This window comes from Myotis yumanensis, unplaced genomic scaffold, assembly GCF_028538775.1.
Source record: "Myotis yumanensis isolate MYYU_CA2020_CCGP unplaced genomic scaffold, mMyoYum1.0.hap1 SCAF_4, whole genome shotgun sequence".
NCBI lineage: Eukaryota > Metazoa > Chordata > Mammalia > Chiroptera > Vespertilionidae > Myotis > Myotis yumanensis.
In genome coordinates, this window is record NW_027223755.1 from 10,945,226 (window position 1) to 10,967,793 (window position 22,568).

The 22,568-nt window shown below is 38.5% G+C and overlaps 1 protein-coding gene across 1 annotated transcript in view; it reads right to left on the reverse strand.

The window, feature by feature from the left end:
- The window catches only part of HCN1 (hyperpolarization activated cyclic nucleotide gated potassium channel 1), a 302,469-nt gene that overhangs the window by 25,705 nt on the left and 254,196 nt on the right, over positions 1 to 22,568 (reverse strand). The window contains exon 6 of the mRNA XM_070411883.1: positions 8,044 to 8,284. Within this exon, the coding sequence (XP_070267984.1) occupies positions 8,044 to 8,284 (241 nt within the window). The remainder of the gene's footprint in view (positions 1 to 8,043; positions 8,285 to 22,568) is intronic.

Consider the following 22,568-nt stretch of genomic DNA (forward strand, 5'->3'; position numbering starts at 1 on the left):
ACCCCCTACTGGGGATGTGTACCCACAACCAAGGTACATGCCCTTGACTAGAATCGAACCTGGGACCCTTCAGTCCGCAGGCCGACGCTCTATCCATTGAGCCAAACCAGTTAGGGCTCATCCTAGCAATTTAAAACAGTCTTGTCCAATAGGGTAAGCACTACACTCCTTGTGGATATTCATATTTAATCCAAATTAATTACAATAAAATGAAATCACTAACTCCTCATTCGCATGAATGCCAATAGCTGCATCTGGCTAGTAACCACTTTATTGAACAGTGTTGAGTAGAGAACATTTCCATCACCCCACAAATTTCTATTAGATAGCAATATCTATATTCTATTGCTTTAAATTCTAAAGCTATATCTATGAATCCCTAATATAGTGAGATTAATTAAAATTAGATAGGAAGTAATTAAAGCATTAACACAGAATTTCTTAGATATAGGAACTGCCTTGTGTTTCATTTAGTTTAGTTTGTAATTTATCATTATTGATTGTATTGACTTCCTATCTTGAGATACAGACAATGAATTTAACAGAGTATAATACCAAAGTGAATAGGAGGCTTGACTGCCTTTCCTCTTTTAAGGCTTGGGAGAAAGCAGAAGAAGAGATAGAGATAAAGAGTAGAGAAAAGGGAAAATATATGCATCCATCATCCATCCATCCATCCATCCACCCACTTGTTGTACAAGTTCCTACTGAGTGTCTGTGATAGTTCAAGAATTGTGCTTTGGTGCTAAAGGTTTAAATAGAAAGAAATCACAGTGTCTAAGCTCATAAAATTCATAACATAAAAATTGACAAAATAATAATGAAACTGTTCAATCACAGGTTAAGGTCAAAGTGCTATGAAAACAGAAAGAAAAATCATCTGTCTAGGGGAGATAAAATAATAACATTCAAGTGGTATCTTAAGAATTATGAGAAGCAAAGCATCAGCCTGGAGAAAAAAGAAATGTTTTTCTGACCAAGGGGGTCAATCTTTGCAAAGGCAAACTTTGCTTACTTAAGTAAAAACTCATTGTCTTGGGGGTGCTGGTTTGAGGGTGTCTGAAGGGAAAATTTAAAATTGAGATTAGAAAAATAGGTTCAGCCAGATTGTACAGGGCTTGGGCAATTTTGTTAAAGGATTTGGGTTTGTTATTCTTCATATGAAGGGCAAGGGGCACAATTCAGATGAACCTCCTTGCAAGAGAACTGCTGTGGAGTGAATATAAACACAGAGAGCAAGCAGAGTGCAGGGGCCTCCTCTCCGGGAACCCAGGGATGCAGGCAGACAAGGGAAATTCTGAGTCTCAGGCTAAGGGGCCCATTGCTGACTCTCAAATCACTCATGCAGACTGGCTGTAAAGAGAAGCCTAAGGAAAACATTGATCTGGGAGATGGTTTCTCTTCGACTATTCTTATTGGTAATGTACATGCTTTGAAAGTTCTCCAACTATACGTGATAGAAAACCCCATTTCTCTCTACCCCTGAGCTATGCATCAAAATGAAAAAAAATCTTCCATCTGCTCTTCATTACCAGAAATTTCGTTAATAGCACATGCAAAGTTTATCACCACAAAAGGCAGCATTGGGATAACACAAGTAAAATGTAAATACCAAAGAGTATCGGTAATCACAACTTAGTAATTTTTGTTTTCAAAAGGAGAAATACCATTAGAAAATTATTCAAACAATTTTATATCCTAAAGTGAATCATGACTTGATAGACTTATTTCAGTGGCTATAAAACACTATACCTGAGGTTTTTTGCTAGATACTGAAATTTAAGAACTAGACAGAGGCACGTTTTAAAAAATTAAATGCATGAATTAGAATTACACATAAAGATGAGAAAGTACATTAGCCTCACGGGGATTTTATGTTATTAGGTTCAAGTTATGGCCTGGCTTTTCTAATTATAAAAATCCCCAAAGGTCTGGGTGAACACCACAGGAATACAAGGGAACCAAGACTTAAAATCAGGGCTTTTTAGTTTTCTCCTCCTTTCCTTCCCTTCCCTTCCCTTCCCTTCCCTTCCCTTCCCTTCCCTTCCCTTCCCTTCCCTTCCCTTCCCTTTTCTTTCCTTTTCTCTTCCTCTTTTTCTATTTTATTAAAGAGAGCAGACACAACTTCAAAGTATGTCTTCTTTTGAAAAAAAAATTTTGATTGATTTCAGAGAGAAAGGGAGAGGGAGAAAGAGATAGAAACATCAATGATGAGAATATCAATTAGCTGCCTCCTGCACACCCTCTACTGGGGATCGAACCCACAACCCGGGCATGTGCTGTGATGGGGAATCGAACCAGTGACCTCTTGGTTCATAGGTCAATGCTCAACCACGAGCCACACCAGCCAGCCTGATCAAATGTCTTCTTAATGCTCCCCCTGATCTTCATAAGTGTCACAGGCATTTGAATTTACTCCTCTGTTCTACACGGATGCATTTATACATGACTTTGTAGAATCCTAGAGCCGTGAGTGAGGATACAGATGGGAACTAACATCTCTCCCACCCAATAACCTAGCTAACCTAGTGGTTGTACGTTTCCTGGTATTTCTAGGTGGGCTAACACCCGCACAAAGATCTGTCAGAGTTGACTCGGCAGTATTGAAGCAAATATTTCATGAGCCTGGCCTAAGGGCAGAAGAAATGAGGACGAGAAAGAAAAATCTCTGAGACTCATTGTTATTCTCTGCTGCTGCCTCCCCTTTCTCCTACATATAATAGGAGTATTGGGCTAATCAAGTTGTGAATTTACCATCCACAGATTCCTCACACCTTCTAGAAAATCAGCCTCAGCTTTTAGAAACACATGAGAGGCGCAGTGAACTATCAGCTAGAAATCAGCAGATCCTTAGTCTCCTACAAACCATGCACAGCCCCCGGGGAGGGGTTGCCTGTCTGGTTGTTCAATCGGAGGCTGTCAACTTTAAATGCCACGTGATCCTTATCTGGTCACATGCATATGGACATAAAAATCCTAAATATGCACATTAGGCGTATAAAGAAATTGGCAGTCTCCTGGAGGCTGGCAAAACATTAGACACAGTTAAGCAGCGTTTAATGCCAAATAATTTATCACAGCAACCGACGCTGGAAGTGGGCTCCTGCTGGTAGGCTTATTCACATGGCCACACCTTCAGAAAAACGTATTTTGACAGGACAATTAAGAGACGGAATTAATTAGAACACTTTTGTGTGGAAAGAAAAATGCCCCTTAAGAGGTGAGTGGATGAGATACTAACAATGAAACACCTTCCATTAGGAAAACAGAAGCTTTTCTTTAAAATTATAAACTATTGCATAAAAAAATGCATCATTTGAAATTTTAATGAGGTATATTAATGGAACTTTCTCTTAGTGGATAATATATTGATCATATGATTAATAGGAGGGTCAGGATAACAGAAGAATCTATATATATAAAATGCTAATATGCAAAGTGTCCCCTATAGAGTTCAACCAGGAGACCGGGAGTTTGACTGCTCACTATGGCATGCGCTAAACACCAGGGGTTGATGCCGAATGAAAGAAGACCCCGGCTGGCAGCCAGAAGGCCCCGATCCGCCCTGACTGCTGGCCAGGCCTAGGAACCCTACTCGTGCATGAATTTCATGCACTGGGCTTCTAGTAGACTATAAAACAGTTCAACATTTACACCCTAGAACAGCCGTGGGCAAACTACGCCCTGAGTGCCGGATCCGGCCCATTTGAAATGAATAAAACTAAAAAAAAAAAAAGACCGTACCCTTTTATGTAATGATGTTTACTTTGATTTTATATTAGTTCACACAAACACTCCATCCATGCTTTTGTTCTGGCCCTCCAGTCCAGTTTAAGAACCCATTATGCCCCTCCAGTCAAAAAGTTTGCCCACCCCTGAGCTAGAAGATCACCACGCCTCTCTTGGAAAGCAGTGAGAACAGTGGACAAAACACAGACTGTGGGTTCAGATTCACAGCTGAGTTTGAAACTTGGCTTTGTCCCTTTTCAGCTCCATGGCCCTGGCCAGGTGGTCTAACTTCTCTGAGGCTCATTTTCCTCATACGTAAAAGTAGAACCATAAAATTTTTTTTGCCCTGGCTGGTTGCACAGAGGTTAGACCAGTGATGACAAACCTTTTGAGCTCGGCGTGTCAGCATTTTGAAAAACCCTAACTTAACTCTGGTGCCGTGTCACATATAGAAATTTTTTGATATTTGCAACCATAGTAAAACAAAGACTTATATCTTTGATATTTATTTTATATATTTAAATGCCATTTAACAAAGAAAAATCAACTAAAAAATGAGTTCATGTGTCACCTCTGACACACGTGTCATAGGTTTGCCATCACTGGGCTAGACCAACGGGTCACGGGTTCTATTCCCACTCAAGGGCACATACATACCGGGGTTGCACATGCAGGAGGCAACTAATTGATGTGTTTCTCTCATGTTGATGTTCGCCCCCCCCCCCCCCACCCCCCACGCTTCCACTCTCTCTAGAAATCAATGGAAAAAATATCTTCAGGTGAGGATTAAAAAAATCAATAAAGGCCGGCGGGAGTGGCTCACTAGTTGAGCATTGACCTATGAACCAGGAGGTTACAGTTCAATTCCTGGTCAGGGCACATGCCCGGGTTGCAGGCTTGATCCCCACTTGGGGGCGTGCAGAAGGTGGCCAATCAGTGACTCTCTCTCATCACTGATGTTTCTATCTCTCTCTCCCTCTCTGAAATCAATACAAATATATTTATAAATAAATAAATAAATACATAAATAAAATTTTCTTCACAGGAGAAATCAAGAAGGAGTCCAGGAACCCTTTCTTACAAGCAAGAGCCTCCCTTAGCTCCCAAACTCCTTGTGTCTCCATCACCTGGCGGAGCCAGGAGGACCAGTCTCAGCAGACACGGGATGCTCAGTCACCATCGCTCTCAGTAGGGAGCCCGGGGCTCCCACATGCCTGAACTCGGCTCTCCATAGGACCCTGTGGGGAGGGGGCATTCCTTACCCTTGTCCCCCACATTAATTTTCCCTGAAGCACTTATCACCATCTGACAATGTGGCTTATATTCCAGTCATTTCTACGTTGCTTTATTAAATTCCTCTTTCTAAAATCAAAGTACCTACTAAAAATATAAACTCCACACTGGGAAATCCTGTCGATTTCGCTCAATGCTGTCTCCCCAGGGCCTTAGGCACGTTCCTAACACACAGTAGATACACTGCCTGCTCCTTTTCCTGTGCTCCCTCCCCTAGAACTGAACTGGGGAACAGTGACTGCCACTGTGCATGCGCTGACCTACCAAGCTCCCTCCCACACCTCAGCACAGAAAGATCGAAAACAACCACAAAAACCTGTCCGAGTTATAAAACAGTATTAATCTAGAATTACTGTTCTGTATTATTGTAGAATAAGTCAGGTTAGGCACAAAATACAAAACTCTGACTCTGACCTTTCTTTGAATAAGTCCCCTTATCTCACCACTTGGGACAGTGTGTTTTGTACACTAATTATGTTTGTTTAATCCCGGCATTTCAGCCAAGTGGGAAGAGCATTGCTCAGCTGATCCGTGGCTTTTCTGCTGAACTGCCCTGTGAACTGGTCACGCTCTGTTTACACGAATATAAAATGAGTGTAATACAAAGGTTCGTTCTGTTAATTTCAATGTCTCATATTAGGTTCTGAAAGAGTTATAAATTCTAAACCCTAACATGCTAAGTACAATTTATTATTCTTAGTTTCTAACTGCCTTTCATTATGTTTTTTTGGTGTTTAAATCAAATAAATATCAATTGTGTGTATAAAGAGAGATTGCTTAAACTGCCTTGAAACAGAGAATACATTGTTTAGAAAAGTTTTCTTACTCTTTTTAGAAATGAGGAAAACCTGAGATACGCAAAGTCATCTAAGCATCAAAAAGTGAACAATATAACCACAAAATTACAGACCAGCCTCCCTTGTAGATAGAGATGCTACAATGTGTTGAAGAAATAATGCCATAGGACAAAGTAGTTTTTATCCCCAAAATGATCTTATAGGCACAAGGACAATTTAGTTGATTTTACTAACAGTTTCACCCACATAAATCCAGGGAGGCAAATGTTCTAGCTGTGTATGCAACCTTACTCACATTAGCACACATAGCTGTATTAGTAATTAAAAGCGCCTTTGAATGCACAAAATGTATACTAGTATCAAATGTAGAAATGCATTCTAAATGTATAATAAAACTTCCAGAAACTCATTTTTGAACTTTTCTATGACATATTTATAACACCACCCCTCCTTTTGTTGCCTCAAAAACGTTTTACCTCCACACCATCTTCTGCCAAACCAGGCTCATAGGCTATACTTTTATTTCTTAGTCCACATCTTTCTTTTTTTTTTTTTAAATATATTTTATTGATTTTTTACAGAGAGAAAGGGAGAGAGATAGAGAGTTAGAAACATCAATCAGCTGCCTCCTGCACATCTCCCACTGGGGATGTGCCTGCAACCCAGGTACCTGCCCTTGACCGGAATCAAACCTGGGACCTTTCAGTCCGCAGGCCGACGCTCTACCCACTGAGCCAAACCGGTTTCGGCTAGTCCACATCTTTCAATTGCTCTCTCTTTTTCCTTCATTCAAACATGAAAGGCCCTTTTAGATTCTTAGATTCTCCTAATCTTCTCCTTTTTCTTAGCACAATCTTTACAAAAGGCTAAAGGGCTGATGAGGCAACACAGACTCACAAGAAGGAAGAAGAGTGGGATGACAGGGGAAGACAGAAACTTCAAAATTGTCCTTAATGGCTGAGCAGAAGTCAAAGAAGCTAATTTTTTGAGTTGTATGTTTTACTCAGCAATATATTGATGAATAAGAACTTTATGGTTATTTTAATAAATTCCACAAAAGCATTTAAAACAATTATAAACCTTTTCTAATAATTATTTCTTAGCTGTTATTGGAGAAAACATCTTAATCTCAGATTATTATTATCCTATATAATAAAAGGCTAATATGCAAATTGTCCCCTCAACTGGGATTTCAACTGGGAGTTCGACCAGGGGGCAGGGCTGGCCCGCCAACCCTCTGTGGCCCCTCCCCCTGGCTGGACCCCACCTGTGCACTAATTTGTGCACCGGGCCTCTAGTCGTATAAAATATAGTTGATTGACTGGTTCTCAACTCCTATTAGTTTGATTTGAATAATTTCTCTTTGTAACTATGGATTTTTTTATTGTTGACACTATTATAGATGTTCCCCACTTACCCCCCTTTGCTCACCTCCACCCAGCCCCCACACCCTTTCCTCTGGCCATCACCTCACTGTTGTCTATGTCCGTGGGTTATGCACTTATGTTCCTTGGCTAATCACTTCACCTTCTTCCATCCAGCCCTCCCCTCTGGGAACTGGTTGGTTACTCTCTAATAAACAAACAAAAGTGTGTCTACAGTCTAGACTTCTTGAATCAGAATCTCTGACATTTGGGGCCTGAGCATCTTTGACTTTCAAATGGCTTCTCTGATGCCACACGTGCCATCTAATACCTGAAGGAAGACAGGTAACTACCTGTTAATTTCAGCATGAGGTGGACTTGACCAGGACTCTGGAAAGCTATGAAAAGTGCTATGAAAACACAGAGCTGGGATACATTGATTCTGATGGAGAAGCCTTCATAAGGGGTACAAGATGATAAAGTCTATGAAGGATGAACAGAAAGTAACAAGGACCACTTAATAAGGAGCACTTATGGAGCACCTCACTGATGAGAAGAAAAAAGAGTTTCACTTGAATTCTCTCCTACAGGATAAATCTGCAGATACTGGAACGCAGACTTCTTGCCATTGTCTAAAGAAAACATTCCAGTTTTTGGTGCTGAGGAATGTTTAAACATTAAGCTTGACAAGGCCTGATAAGTGAAAAACATGCCATTATAGACACTTTTTAAAATCAGAATTCCAATGAGAATTTATATTCAAAACCAACAAATCAACATTCTGACACCTCCAGGATTCTAACGAAGACACGTACTGAAGCAACTTCATGTCATCTCGGCTGTGTTTCTTTGGTACTAACCTCCGAAGTACGAGCCGTCGGTCAGCTTCATTTCTTTACTGGACTTTGTGATGACTCCAGCAACACCATGCTGAATGAAGTACATTTTTTTACCCACAGCTCCTTCTCGTATGATATAATCTCCAGGTTGAAACACCTCGAATCTCAGCTTGCTCAGCATGGCAGTCACAAAATTGGGGTCAGCGTTAGCAAACAGAGGCATCGTGGCCACGAGTTTCCGACAGTTGAAGTTGACTATCTCCTAGAGATGGAAAGAGTAAACCAACATCAGGAGCGATATTATTCATATCAGGAAGAAAGCATATACTAAAATTATATATATATATATATCACATAACATCATAATTCAAATTCAGGACCAAAACCTACATAAATTCTAATAATCTACATGTCTCTGCAACGCCAGGGCTCATTTTATCTCCATGTTGGAATTTTATATTCACAGTTCCCAGTGTGGTACAGGCATATATTACACATTCAGTACATGTTAATGAAATATATACAAGCCTCAACTTTTGCCACTTCGCATTTATTATTCTTTATGTAAAATGAGAACTTCTAAAATGTGGGAGAATTTTAGTCTCTCTTATCTTTTTTATGAAGAAAGGAGGCCACATCATTGCCTATTAGCTACATCACGACGGCTTCTGTGCTCCACTGTGTTGAACAATCTAACTCACACCTACCAATAGGAATTCTGAAACGGGGCCCACTGCCAGGCAACAACTTTTCGATGTTTTTTCCTTAACATCATTCATGTCGGAGTGAGAACCACGGAAATCACAGAGATGGGTTCCATAAAGGAGTTTCTAATTCTAATCTCTACTTGTACATTTGGTCGGTTTCTAGGCGAGGTCAGAAACGCCTCCCCTTCAAAGCCTGTCCTGTTTCCATTGGAAACCTTGGACTGGAGAGAGGTCGGAGTCCACTTTTCCTGACTTGTTTTATTTCTGGACAGGAATTCTAAGTTAGAAGAACTACATGTTTAATTTCATTCTGTGGATTCTGGTCTAGATATGACATCTCTCTGAACCAAACAGGGACCGACCAGCTTTAATCTTGCAAGTCAGATATGTAACGGAATAAACAATGGCCATCTAAAATTTACCATAACGCCATTTCTCAGAAGTGTCTTCTCCAATGAGCCCTCAAAAGAAAAGGGTAGGGCCTGAACTTTTTATCTTGCTTAAGACACATACAAACTTAAGTAACCTCAGTGAGGAAGTGGGAAGAGGGCAAAAAGAAATGGAGATCTGAATTCCCTGCTTTGGGGAAGTAACTTATACAAAACTCTGAATTCCAAGAGTAGGAAAGGTGGTTTCTCTAGTCTTGCTTCATGAAATGAACTGCTATGATCCCAGGATAGGTTAAAAGAATTCCAGCTGATACAGCGGGCACAAAAATTAGGGTCCACCATGGAAAAGAAGGTCATGCATCCTCAACAAGATCTCATGAGTTTAGCAGAGCAGAGAGGTGTCTCTAATAGTGGAGCTTCATGGAGAGTTGTAAGTATTTAAAAATCAGCAGCAAGAAGCAGAAAATGAACATGGCACAACAAACAAAAGAAAGATGTCACATGTGGCACTTGGTTTGTGTGGCATATCCAAGACCTCATAATGACAGTTGACTGCATTGGGGGTTGCATCCCAAGGCAATTTTTGAACAGTATTAACTGGTGCTAAAGAGCTATGGTGGGTGTTGGGGTTACAGTAAGATTCAGCACATAGTAAGTGCTCAATAAACATGCAAGCATGGATGGATGGATGGAAGGAAAGAAGTTGAAAAGAATGGATAGAAGAAAGGAAGATGAAAAGGAAAGTAGGAAGTCGGCCTTTCATCAGTAGAGAAAAGGACTCACAAAGCTCAGTGTTATTCCTCTTGGGAACAGTTACCCAAAACTTTTACAATGCTTTCTCAAGCAACCAACTTGAGAAACAAGTGTTATGTGTATAAAAAATGTGCTTTTTAGTATTAGAATACCTCTATACAAAAACCACATGAAGATAAATGGTAAAATGGAATGAAAAGAAACAAAGGTATGTCATTAAAATGACTGGATTGAGTGTTTAAAAGGTACTTATTTCATACGAAAATTACACAGAATAATGCTGCTGGGGAAAGGGAAAATAAGTCAGATTGCAAAGAAAATAAGAGTTTCAAACAAAAATAATAAAGAGACTCCTTACACCTATGTTCTTTCACTTCAACTCTACAAATGTTTCTCTTAATTGTTCTCTCACTTTTCATTTTAGAAAAATATTTGAAAGTTTATTTTACAAACAATTACACTGGTGTTTATCTATCTGAATAAGTCCTCTTTGATGCATTGCACATTCAGGGACACCTGCTGGCAGTGCCTGGAGTATGATACTGCTAGATAATTTCATATTATCACTATTGCTGGAAGGAATCCATATTCTCTCTCTCTCTCCCTCTCTCTTTCTCTCTCTCTCTCACTCTTATTTCCATGTAAACACTATCTGATTCAAACTGTAAATTCTAACAAATATTTGATATGAAAAAATAAGAGGAGAAAAATTTGTTTGCATTTCTCTCCTTTTCATATTTTAGGTTGCATTTCATTGATGACTAAGACACAACCTATCCACTTACTCCTCATGACCTGTGGGTCATTTCCAGTTTTAGGCTAATACAATAAACCTGTTATGAACATTATTTTTTGAAATATCTTTTATTGATTTCAGAGATAAGGGAGAAGGAGAGAGATGGAGAAACATCAATGATGAGAGAGAATCATTGATAAGCTGCCTCCTGCATGCCTTCTACCGGGGATCAGGCATGTGCCTTGATCACCATTATCTCCTGGTTCATAGGTCCATGCTCAACCACTGAGACACACTGGCCAGGCTGTTATGAGCATTCTTAAAGTAGCTTATGGGCTGCTTTCTCTTGAATAGTTACCTCATATTGTAATTGCTAAGTAATCAGATAAGCATGTATTTACTTTAGTAGATACTGCCAACAGTTTTCCAAAATGATTGTTTTCCTCATATAGCAGCAACATATCAAGTTCCAGTATTCCTGCATCTTTGACAGAATTTGATGTTATCATAATTTTTGCCACTGGCAGGCATGAAGAAATATTACTTTTCCCCTTTTCTCATTGTGGTTTAATCTTACATTTATATAACAATGATTAGCGTTGTTATGCTCATTATGGGTCAGATGAGTATCCATTCAGTGAAGTGCCCAGTCAAGAGTTTCCCCTGATTTTTCCATCTTAACAGTTCTTTTTAGCATCCTGACTGAGTTCTGTGTTGGGATATGCATTGCAAATATCTTCTCCCTGTCTGTGGTTAGCCTTTTCATTCACAATGGAATGCTTTACTGTTATTGTCTTATCTGCAATTTGTTTAACTCTATGTCAATCAGGAAAAATGGGATTTGATGTATTTAGATGGCTTCAAGGAGTATTTATATTAGCAAAGAATCTGTGCTTTGGAACCATGCAGACTGAGACAAGGAGAAAGTTTCAGCAATACTGTTTGGTTATAATTAAAATAAACAGCAATATTTTAAGGCTCCCTTTCCACTACAATTCCTTTTTGATAACTTAAGTATCATTGTAGAAAGTTCCATTGTGTGAAACATTTAGTTTTCCTCCATTCGCATTAATTTATTCTGCACAGTATAGTTCTAAAAAAGCTTTAAGCAGGATAGCTATAAATATAATTACCATCATGACAATAATGAATCACTGAGTAATCTTAAAGAAACAGAGCTGCAGTGACATTGCTAAACCCCTGCACCCAACACGCCCTGCATTTTACATGGTGCAGACACAGGAGAGCTTTCTTCTAAGAACTTATATCAGATGGACAGGCAAATGGCATCCAAGCATTAGAAACAATAAGTACATTTGGTCAAATCTATATCAACTGATACTTCGTCACCTAGAACATCCTAAAAATGAATTGTTGCTGATGTTGTCCTATTTTCTCCCCAATTTAGTGACCTGGACTAGTTACAATCAAAACAGAGTAATTAGATACCTCAGGGTTTTTTCTTTAAAGCAGGGATCATTTAAAGAATGAACATACTAAAAATAAGAGACAAACTGAGTTTTTGCTGGGTTTAAATACTGACAAGAATTAATTTATTTTATCCTCATAAAAATCCTATGTCGTAGTTATTATTACTGCCTCGTATTGAAGAAGATACTGAATTATCTGCCCTAAACCACACATTCACATTTTGAGAGTGTGACATGGATATGTGTTGACTGAAATGACAAACTCATGGCTGTACACCTTACTATTATTATTTTTATTCTCCCTACCACAAATATTTTAAAATATCTAAACAAGAATATCTTCATGTGTAGCATGCATGCTCCAGTTTGCCACAGTTTTTAAAACACTGTATTTAATATCTTTTTACTTCATACAATTAGGAAATCTGACTGGCTTTTTAAATCAACAGAATTTGAGACCTTTGCATGTAAAGCAATGGAGTGCGAGAAGAGAAGTGGGACTAGTACCTATTATTTGTGAGGGTCAGTGTGCCCTTCACTTCTCCCTTTCTAAGAAATACTTCTGGCCACTCATCTCTGGTTCTCCTTACACAGCCCCCAAAGGAACATACTTTAATTTCTTCACATGAAAAGGAAGTGTGATGAAAGAGGAAGGGAACACGATTTATTATGCACCCATGTTAAGCAGATAGTTTATATGTTACATCTAATTTGTTCCTGGGAGAAAACAACCAAAGAATAAACCTGAATTTGTTTTATTTCCCCACATATACAAAAGAAAGGAGATAGTGGAGCATAGAGAGGGAAGAAATCCATTGCCCAGACCATGATGCTAGAGTATGTCTAGAGAGATTATTTTATCTGACTCCCACACCATTGAGCATTCAACCCCACCTGGGGCCTTCCTCCTACCTGAATCAAAGTCATAGGAACTTAGCACCCACATCCTTATATTTGTCATTGTCTATGCTTTAGAATAAAACATAGTCACTTTTAGTATAACTCTTTTAATCTAAAACTTTACCCATGTCAGAGCAATATCTGTTGCTTTAATCAATTTGAATGGCACATTTTATGCAATGTACATATTTTCAGGGCAGATTATTAAATGGCAACACATTTACTATTGTGCAATACGTGGGTCTAGATTGAAAAGTAAACAAAAATGACCTTGTTCATATTTATTTTGTGATTCAATTCTATGGAAATAAAGCTACTTTAATAATTAGTAAAATAAATTTTTGGTGGCTCCCATCTCTCTTTTTTTAAAAAGTGATTTTCTTAGACAGAGGAGGGGGGAAAGAGAGAGTCATTGATGTGAGAGAGAAATATCAATCATTGGCTGCCTCCTGCACGTGTCCGACCAGGTATTGAACCTGCAACCTGGGTATGTGCCCTGACTGGGAATCAATCCAGCAACCTTTAGGTGTACCGGATCATGCTCCAACCAACTGAGCCACACTGGCCAGCGCAACAAAATTTATTAAACTTAAATTTGTCTTTTATTCTTAATGTAATTCCTAGAAAATTTAACATTTCTTATGAATTGCATTACATTTCCACTGGCCAGAGGTCTGCTGCCGTACAAACATGATGCCATGTGGAAGCGGATTTGGAATATGGAAAGCATTTCTACATTTGTTTTAAAGCTTCATGTTAAATGTTATGTAATGAAGAATTCATCAAGAGAAACATAAAGTATAATTTTTCAATATTATTTACACCTTGAAGAGAGAAGTGAAACAGATTGTGAAACTTCCATAGTAAAACGTGATTTAGTTTGACCCTGGAAAAGACGAGACTGAGATCACAAAGCTTCTGAGAAGAGTAAGTCAGTATCTGGGAATGACTAAAATTAATTTTAAGAGACCGCCCTGAAAGCTCTAAGGCAATAATACATGAAGCATGTGAGGCGATAAAGAATCAATACAACAAAAACTTCCCTGTCAGCTTCTGAGCAGCTGTTCAGCGTCCCTGGAGAGAGCACTCGAGTGTCCGGTACAGAGCATGGGACACAGAAGGGGCCCAGAGGCGGGGAAGTGTAGGTTTGTGGGTGTGATGCAGGACCGTTCTTGGGAAATAGCAGAACGTATTCAGCATTACTCTGTGGGACCTCACCCTCATCATGGCTCTCATGGAGACGGCATCAATAAAGACAAAAATGGCTTTAACGGCCTGCTAACGGTGGCATTCTCTTGCATTTTTCTGAGAAAGATGATAGACCTGTGGACGTATTTATGGTATTTTTCTAAAATACAGTTCAACAGGCTTCAATCCAGATTCAGACAATCTGAATATAAATCTTTAGGGGATATGAGTTAAAAACCTCTACTTTTAACAACACATTCCAAGTTATAAGAGGTGGTGTGGAAACTATGGTTCCTAAAATAGAGAAGTTCTGTGAGTTTACATTTAGTTGAGGGAGAATATGTATATACATATATATGTATGCATATTCTGTGTAAGATAATTGTAAAGAATAAAATAAACATGGGTTAGTTTCTCTTCCCCGTTCCCCCCCTTCCTGCATGTCTGGCCTTAATCCCTAATTCCAAAACTAACTTGCTCTGTATCCACAGAAAGGGACCTGAACTCTAGAAATCTTAACCTTCTCATCCGTAAACCAGAGGGAACACTAACAACTCTATTGTAGATGACAGCCATGATTAAACAATTCACTTAATGTTCTCTATTATTAACCTCATAGCTATTAAACAATATCTGGTTAAGATAAAATAAATGGTAGAGAATATATATTCTATAAAATTTCAAAGAAATAATGATTTCAATGTAATTTAGTAAGGGGATATGGGTTTGATTGGAAAAAAAAAAGTTGAGTTGGGGACTGTTTATTAAAGACCAAAGATGAGGTGGGTGCCAAGGTTCAGAAGAAGAAATGACAAGATGTTCTTAATAAATAAAACTCCCTTTTGGCAAAAACCCAGGCATAAAATACAGGATTCTTATGATAAAGCTGACCTGTTGATACAATAAATTTGAAAAGTGAATTGTAAATTAGATACACGTCATTTTTTAAAATAAAACAAACAAACAAATGGGAACAATTTAAGAAATAGATTCCCCTCAGCATGCCCAAGTGGGTTATATTGATCTGGTGGTTTGTCTTCTAAATTGCATGATGCTGACTGAATGTGTAAGAAAATCGGCCCATACAAGCAGATCTCACTGCTTAAAGATGTTGTGTGTGCTTTAGGTTTTGTATAGAAAAAAATCATTGCCAAGACCCATGTCAAGATGGTTTTTAAGTCTTTAATCTATTTTTTAAAAGATTTTTTATTGATTTTTAGGAAGAGAGGAAGGAAGAGAGAGAGAGAAACATTGATGTGAGAGTGAAACATTGATCAACTGCCTCCTGCATGCCCCCTACCAAGAATTGAGCCCATAACTTGGGCATGTGCCCTGAGCTAGAATTGAACTGGCAACCCTTTGGTGCACTGGATGACATCCAACCAACTGAGCCACACTGCTCAGGGCTCTTTAATCTATTTTGAAATTTAGTATATAGAATCTGTATTTCTCTAGTAATGAATCATATGTGACTTTCTACATGTCTTATATTTTTAGTAATGCATTTTAATTTTGTTTCATATTTTTTAATGTCTTTGTATCTTGTCTCCACAAGCATATAGTAAGAATTTTGAGACTGGAAATGACATTTTATTATTTACCTTCCCATTGCACTTGGATTGATGTCCCGCACACATTAATAAATCTATTTGTTTTCTAGAAACTAGGGCTGCAGGAGAAAAGCGGAAATGACATTTTATTATTTACCTTCCCATTGCACTTGGATTGATGTCCCGCACACATTAATAAATCTATTTGTTTTCTAGAAACTAGGGCTGCAGGAGAAAAGCTCTAGCCAGAAGAGAGAAGACCTTAATGTGACCACAAAATGACCAGGCTACTTACATAGTTTTTCTAGTCTCTTGTTACTTTGACTGCTATATGAATATCTGCTAATTTATAATATCTCTGTATAGCTTTACAGTACGATGATTCTAGCCTGTTTTAGTTCATTTTAACTAAACACATTTATAGAAAGTATTAAAAATATCAACAATATGCACTTTAAAAAAATAATTTAGAATTGCACTAAATAAATATGCATGCAAATTATGCTGTCTTCCCTGACAGTCTATTGGGAGAAGTAAAGGTCAGAAGGACAGTATTATACTCTCAGCCTGATTCATGTTCTGTGCAAATGAAATATACCGACGCCCTATATTCTCCCGGGACACATGATCTGAACCTATTTTCAGCCCCTGGCTCTTCACACTCATTGTTTAAAAATAGACCAGTTCTGAACTTTGGAGACAGGCTCAGAAGGGCATTAACCTCTCTCTCCACCATTAAGTTTGCCATTTTGCTCTACTCGAATCAGTGTAAATCTGATCATGTTCAAAATAGACTTTTATTTTGTACACATCCCAACAGGTTCCCATGAGCTGCGCTGTGGAGTTCACTGAATCGGTCCAATTCGTTTTTCATTTTAACTGTACTGTCTGCTTTCATTAAAGCATCCATAGTCTCATGAGCCTAAAGTTTCAATGCCAAGTTTTAATGCTAAGACATTGCCTCCTGAAAGCCGGCTGCTAAAATGAAGGGAGAGCTTAGAAGCAGATTGTTTGAATAAATTCCAGCAGAAATGAGACAGGATGAGGCTGGGCTTGGTGTGCCTCTGGGGTGGGGCTGACACCCTCTGAGGGACCCTAGCACAGCACTGACAACACGGGGATGGGTGCTCATTTAGATCTCTGGCTCTCAGTAGGGTGTAGCAGCCATGCGGGCTAGGGCTGTACCCTGTTCTTCATGGAATCATAGCAATACCAAGAATTACATTTACCTATATTTACTTTGTGCCAAGCACTCTTTCTAATTTTTATATTTTTTTGCTCATTTAATCTTTATAATGATGCTATGAGAGTTATCATCATCATTCACATTTGCAGAAGAGGTAACTGAAATGCATGTAAGTTATGAAATAGTCCAAAGTCGTATATAGAGTAAGTTGTGGACTCAGGGCCATGCTCTCAGCCCCTCCCTAGTAGGTTCTCATTCATTATTTATTATATAACTGAAAGTATATGTATAGCTATTGATGGCACTAAGAATATCACAAAAGGGATTTAAACCATTCAAAACATAAACCTTTGAATACTTCTGCGCAGCCAGGGGAAAAGAGGAGTATATTATAAATGGATGGAGGAGAAGGGGGAGGGCTCTCCAGGGAGAGCCAGGTCAGGTAATGCTGGGATTCCAATCCAATACCAGCCCATCCTTCTAGATGGCCCTGGAGTCCAGTTTTGCAGACTCTGAATTCTGACTAGCACAAACACAGAGCAACTCGACAGTGAAGATTCCAGATTCTAGATAATACATCACAGAGTGAGAGCTATAATTTAAAATGCCAAGTTTCTGGTACTATCTTAAGAATTTTTCTCAGAAAATTATAGTTATTCCTCTATTTTCTGGCCCATGTATTTTAGTGCACAGTGGAATGAGGGTCATTTTTTTAGATGACATCACAGTCACCTTCTGGAATGCTGCTGATCCTCCTGGAGCAGGTGTGCCGGTCGGTCGCATACTCAAGCCCCAAGATAAACATACAAATGTACCTGCTGCTCAGAATCCTCTCCATTATCAGGTGGCTCACCACTCAGGTATGGATGGTGAAACCAGGAACATTTGTTTTATGAGCCACTGACAATATTCTAGTCAGACTGGGCATAGCAATATAAGAAAAAATATCACTTTCTATTGGGTTATAAAGATTGGACAGAGTATTTACACACCTACAATGGTGCTCCACTGAAGTAGCCCTCACACCCCTCGCTGACTCTGCAATAAATCCCTAATGTATAAAACTGGAGGAAGTTCAAAAGAAAATACAAACAATCACATGCAAAATAGGACCTTCTGGCCTACAGTGCCTACATCAAAACAAAAATCACAGAGGACTCTAAAGATGCCAGCATCTATTTGTTAGATGTCAGAAACAACACTGCCCACAGTATAATCTGAAGTGATACCGAGACAGTTTTATGCACAGTACTGCAAAGCTCTGGGTGTCGCTTTCTTAGCCATCCACGCACCATATTTGCTCTCTCCAAGCTCTAACAGTCAATGATTCTTTGAGATGATTTGACAAGTGTGAGATCCTTATTTAATTTGCCTTTGTTTATTTATCCAGCATGTACTTATTATATAAGTACTATCTAGGGCAGTGATGGCGAACCTATGACACGCGTGTCAGAGGTGACACACGAATTCATTTTTTTGGTTGATTTTTCTTTGTTAAATGGCATTTAAATATATAAAATAAATATCAAAAATATAAATCTTTGTTTTAGTTTGGTTGCAAATATCAAAAAGTTTCTATATGTGACACAGCACCAGAATTAAGTTAGGGTTTTTCAAAATGCTGACACGCCGAGCTCAAAAGGTTCGCCATCACTGATCTAGGGGCTGGGATTACAGTGGCAGTTAAGAAAAAGTCCTTGTTTCCGGGGTCCAGAGTTCATTTAACAGAATGAAGAATTAAGAAATAATGATAAAGGGACCACAAGACAATAGAGTGATGTGTACACAAGAAAAAGGCTGATGTGATGAGAATGATGCGGGAACTAGTTTAGATGATCTTCTCTCAGGCCTCTATAAGGAGGTGACATTTGTGTTGAGATTTGAGCATTAAGAATGAGCCAGGTTAAGGGCATTTCAGCAATTTGTCTCCAATGCAGGAATAAGATAAAGCATCTAGTTTGTGCCTCAGAAATAGAAATAGGAGAATGCTTTCAATAAATCAGTGCTTTTGAGATATCTACTAACTGAATTCATTTCCAAATGCATGGCACAAGACTTTTGCAAGGCTTTCTAAGGTCATACACATTCATAATTATTTCTGCCATTTTCTACACTAAAATTTTTTCATAGTTAAAAATCTTCAAACACATTGAAAAGAAAGGCTTGGGAATAAAGTGGATAAAACATAATGTGAACCTAATTGATTATAAATATAGAATGACATTCATATTCCTAAACATTGCATTTTAGCTTCTCTATTTTCAAGCAATAGGCTTTCTTTGGTGTAAGATTTGGAGAGTCTGAAGTTATGACTTACCTTCACTTTTATACATTCCTGAATATCCAGGCTGTATTAGTAAAAAATCACTGCTCTTAATTTCAATTAGAATTTGAAATTATGTGAAATACTTTTATAAAAATGAGCCTTCCAGATAATAAAGCATTTTAAGTTAAAAGTCTTATTAAAAATATGATGGTTGTTGACTCAAAACTGTACAGACATGATCAGCAATTGTACATGATGTGTGTATGTGCATACCAAGCACATCATATATTTTTACCTTCTGTCACAGGATATATATATCAAAGAATCCAACTCTCACTTTGTGAGTGTCCTAGTTTCACTGATCTGACATTTGTTGTATCAATCATTCAGTGTCTTCTATGTGCCAGGTACCTTCTGACACTAGAGGCACAACAGTGACCAAGACACACCTTTGCATAAGTTTGTGCCTCATCTTCCAACTGGAATGCAGCTTTTGGAAGGTTGAATAATGTATTTCACTATTTTCCTACTATGTCTCATGATCTGTCACTATGAGTTGAATATAGCCGGTACATAATACACCAATGTAATGGGGAGCAAGATATATTCCCCATTGTTCTTATTGAACTTTTCTTCAGAAAACCTGTCTGGCCTGTTTAGATTCAAGGTGTATTTGAATAATGACTTCTATGTTTCTGCGGATGCCTTTCCCTACTTTCCTATCTTGCTTATCCTGCTTCCTTGCTAATGAATTCTTAATTCAGTATAACATTAAATTTAGGCTTTTGTGTGAGTCCAATGCCGGAAGAGCAAAGGCTGAAGAGCAAATAAACAATTGGAGAACATTGTTTTCACCTTTTTAAGGTGTTAAGTGTGTGAGCATTTCATGCTTCCACTTCTAGGATCTCTATTTTTATTAAGTAGCCTTGATTCTCATCCTGTTTTTCATTCTTAATTCTATTAAAGATCATTCACTCAGAACATATTTAATGAGTTCCTAGTATTTACTGGTCACTAGAGAGACAAAGATATTAAGACACAGTCTCTGCACTCAAGAAGCTCATAGTTTTGTCCTCGCCAGTGTGGCTCAGTATGGTCATCGCATGCACCAAAGGTCATGGGTTCAATTCCTGGTGAGGGCACACAACCAGGTTGCAGGTTTGATCCCAGCTTGAGGTGCATGGGGGAGGCAACCAATCAATGTTTCTCTCTCACATTGATGTTCCTCTTTCTCACTCTCTCTCTCTCCCCCTCCCTTCCTCTCTCTCCCTAAAATCAAGGAAAGCATGTCCTTGGGTGAGGATTAAAATATAAATAAAAAGTAGAAGTGCAGTGACAGAGAAGGAGTGGTCAGGGAGAACTTAGGAAGAATGCTGCGCCCTGTAAGAGTGTTTAATGAAAAGAAGAAGGTAAGCTGAGCAGAAGGGGTTGAAGATAGAGAGGGTAGCATGAAGCAAGGCAAAGGGGCAATCAATAGCATTCCCCTCTACCCCCCGCCCCCTAAATTATCAACAATTCTCAGCTGATGAAGCAAGAATATAAAGAAATGAAGATGGAGTCAGGCCATGGAGCACCTTATGTGCCATGTCAAGAAGTTGGACTTTTTCTTGCAGGGGATAGAAGGTCATGATCAGGTTCTAAGAACAGAGTAGCATCGTTAAACTTGAGTTTTATATCCGTCTATAGTAGCCTTACTTTTTTCCGCTGAGATGAAAGGCAGGGAGAAAAGTTGAGAGTGCACTTCAGCAGTTGAAGTTAAAGATGCTGAGACCCTGAACTATGACATTTGAAAATACAAGGAAAACAATTCACCATCACTTAATGATGGAACAGTTGCAGGAAATGAGGAAATGGGAGTTATGCCTGTGGATGGCATTATGAGGGAAAATGAAAGTGAAATATTTTCTACTGATGATCAGAGTAAATGAAAGTATGGCAAGAGCAGGTAGGCAGTAAAACACACGATTAGGAACATTTTCTTGTTATCCTGATTTTACATTATGTTGAGAATTTGTAGTACAGAGGAATGCTTTGCATTTAAGCATTCAAGTTCCTAGGGCCCATTTTTATGATCTCTTTTTCTATTGTCTTTCTGTATTCCTTCCATAACATTTAATTCTGGAATCCTTACTTGTCCCTGCTCATTTAAAATAAATTCTTAGTTTTATTGTAGCCTCCTGTGTTTTGATCTATCTTCATCCCTGATACTATCTCTGGGATTACCTGTGACTCCCTGCTATGGCCTGACCCACCCTCCTTGGAATCTCTCCAGGCCTCAGGGAACCCAACCTGTTTCCAATGTCCTAAGATTCTCCCCTCAGTGAAGGGGATTTGGATTTAATACAGATTCTGAAATCCAACCAAGAGAAAAAGTTAAGCATATAGAGATTTAAAAACAAACACACAAATAATATCTTACTTTTTTAAATATAAAGAGAATTGAATTTTGTTTCCCAATGCAAAAAGATTTACTTATTCCTATTTGATTGAGGACTTTATTGAGAATACAAGCTAATCATTAGCATAGCAGATATCCTGCACAGAAGGGCTATGATGGGAAGACAAAGTTCCAGAGCAGAGAAATGAGCAGCTTGTAACCATAAAGGAAGATTAATTTGGCATTGGTGAAATTTTCAGTAGTAGAGAAAACAGACTAAAGGATGGAAGGCAACTAGTTATGGTGCAGCTACTCCCTGTGAGAAGAACACAGTTAGGGTGATGGTATTAGGAAAGAAGACAAGGGTCTGGGCATAAGATGTCTTACCACAGTTAATTGATTAGCATTTGGTGATTGACTGAATGTGAAGAGCAGGAAAAAAATTCAAAAAAAGGACCAATGTTTTATATTTCACATGAACGTAAGCAAATGACTGAAACATTTATGGAGATTTCAAAAGATAAATATTTCAGCATTGAATGATTACATTACTTTATGAAATAGCTTAATATACATATGAAGCTGGGTGATATCATGTAGCTTTTGAGAAACTGGAGTTTATGGCAAGAACTTGGAGCTCAAATTTACAGAATGGAAGTGTGAGGTCAAATAAATAGAGCAAATTCAGAAAGGCAGAATGTCAAGTCAATGGCTCAGTAATGGTTCAGTGCTTAAGTTGCTCCCCTACCCCCCCCAAAAAAACCAAAACAAAACCTCAGATAACAGTTTAAATGTTCCCAACAAGGGCTCAAAAGCAAAGGCCTTGATCATTAACAGGTCCTTGATAACTTTCAAGGGAACAGTTTTGGTAAAGATGTGATCAAATCACAATGCAAGGATTATATTGGGAATCTTTTGACAAGGTTGGTAGTAAAAGAAAGAAAAAAGAGCAAAGCATTGTTAAGAAATACGAACATGAAAGAGAATGTTCTTTTGGTCCAGGGGTGACCTGAACATTCTAGTAGGCAGAGGTGAGATTTCTGGGGAAGGATGGAAAGGAGACC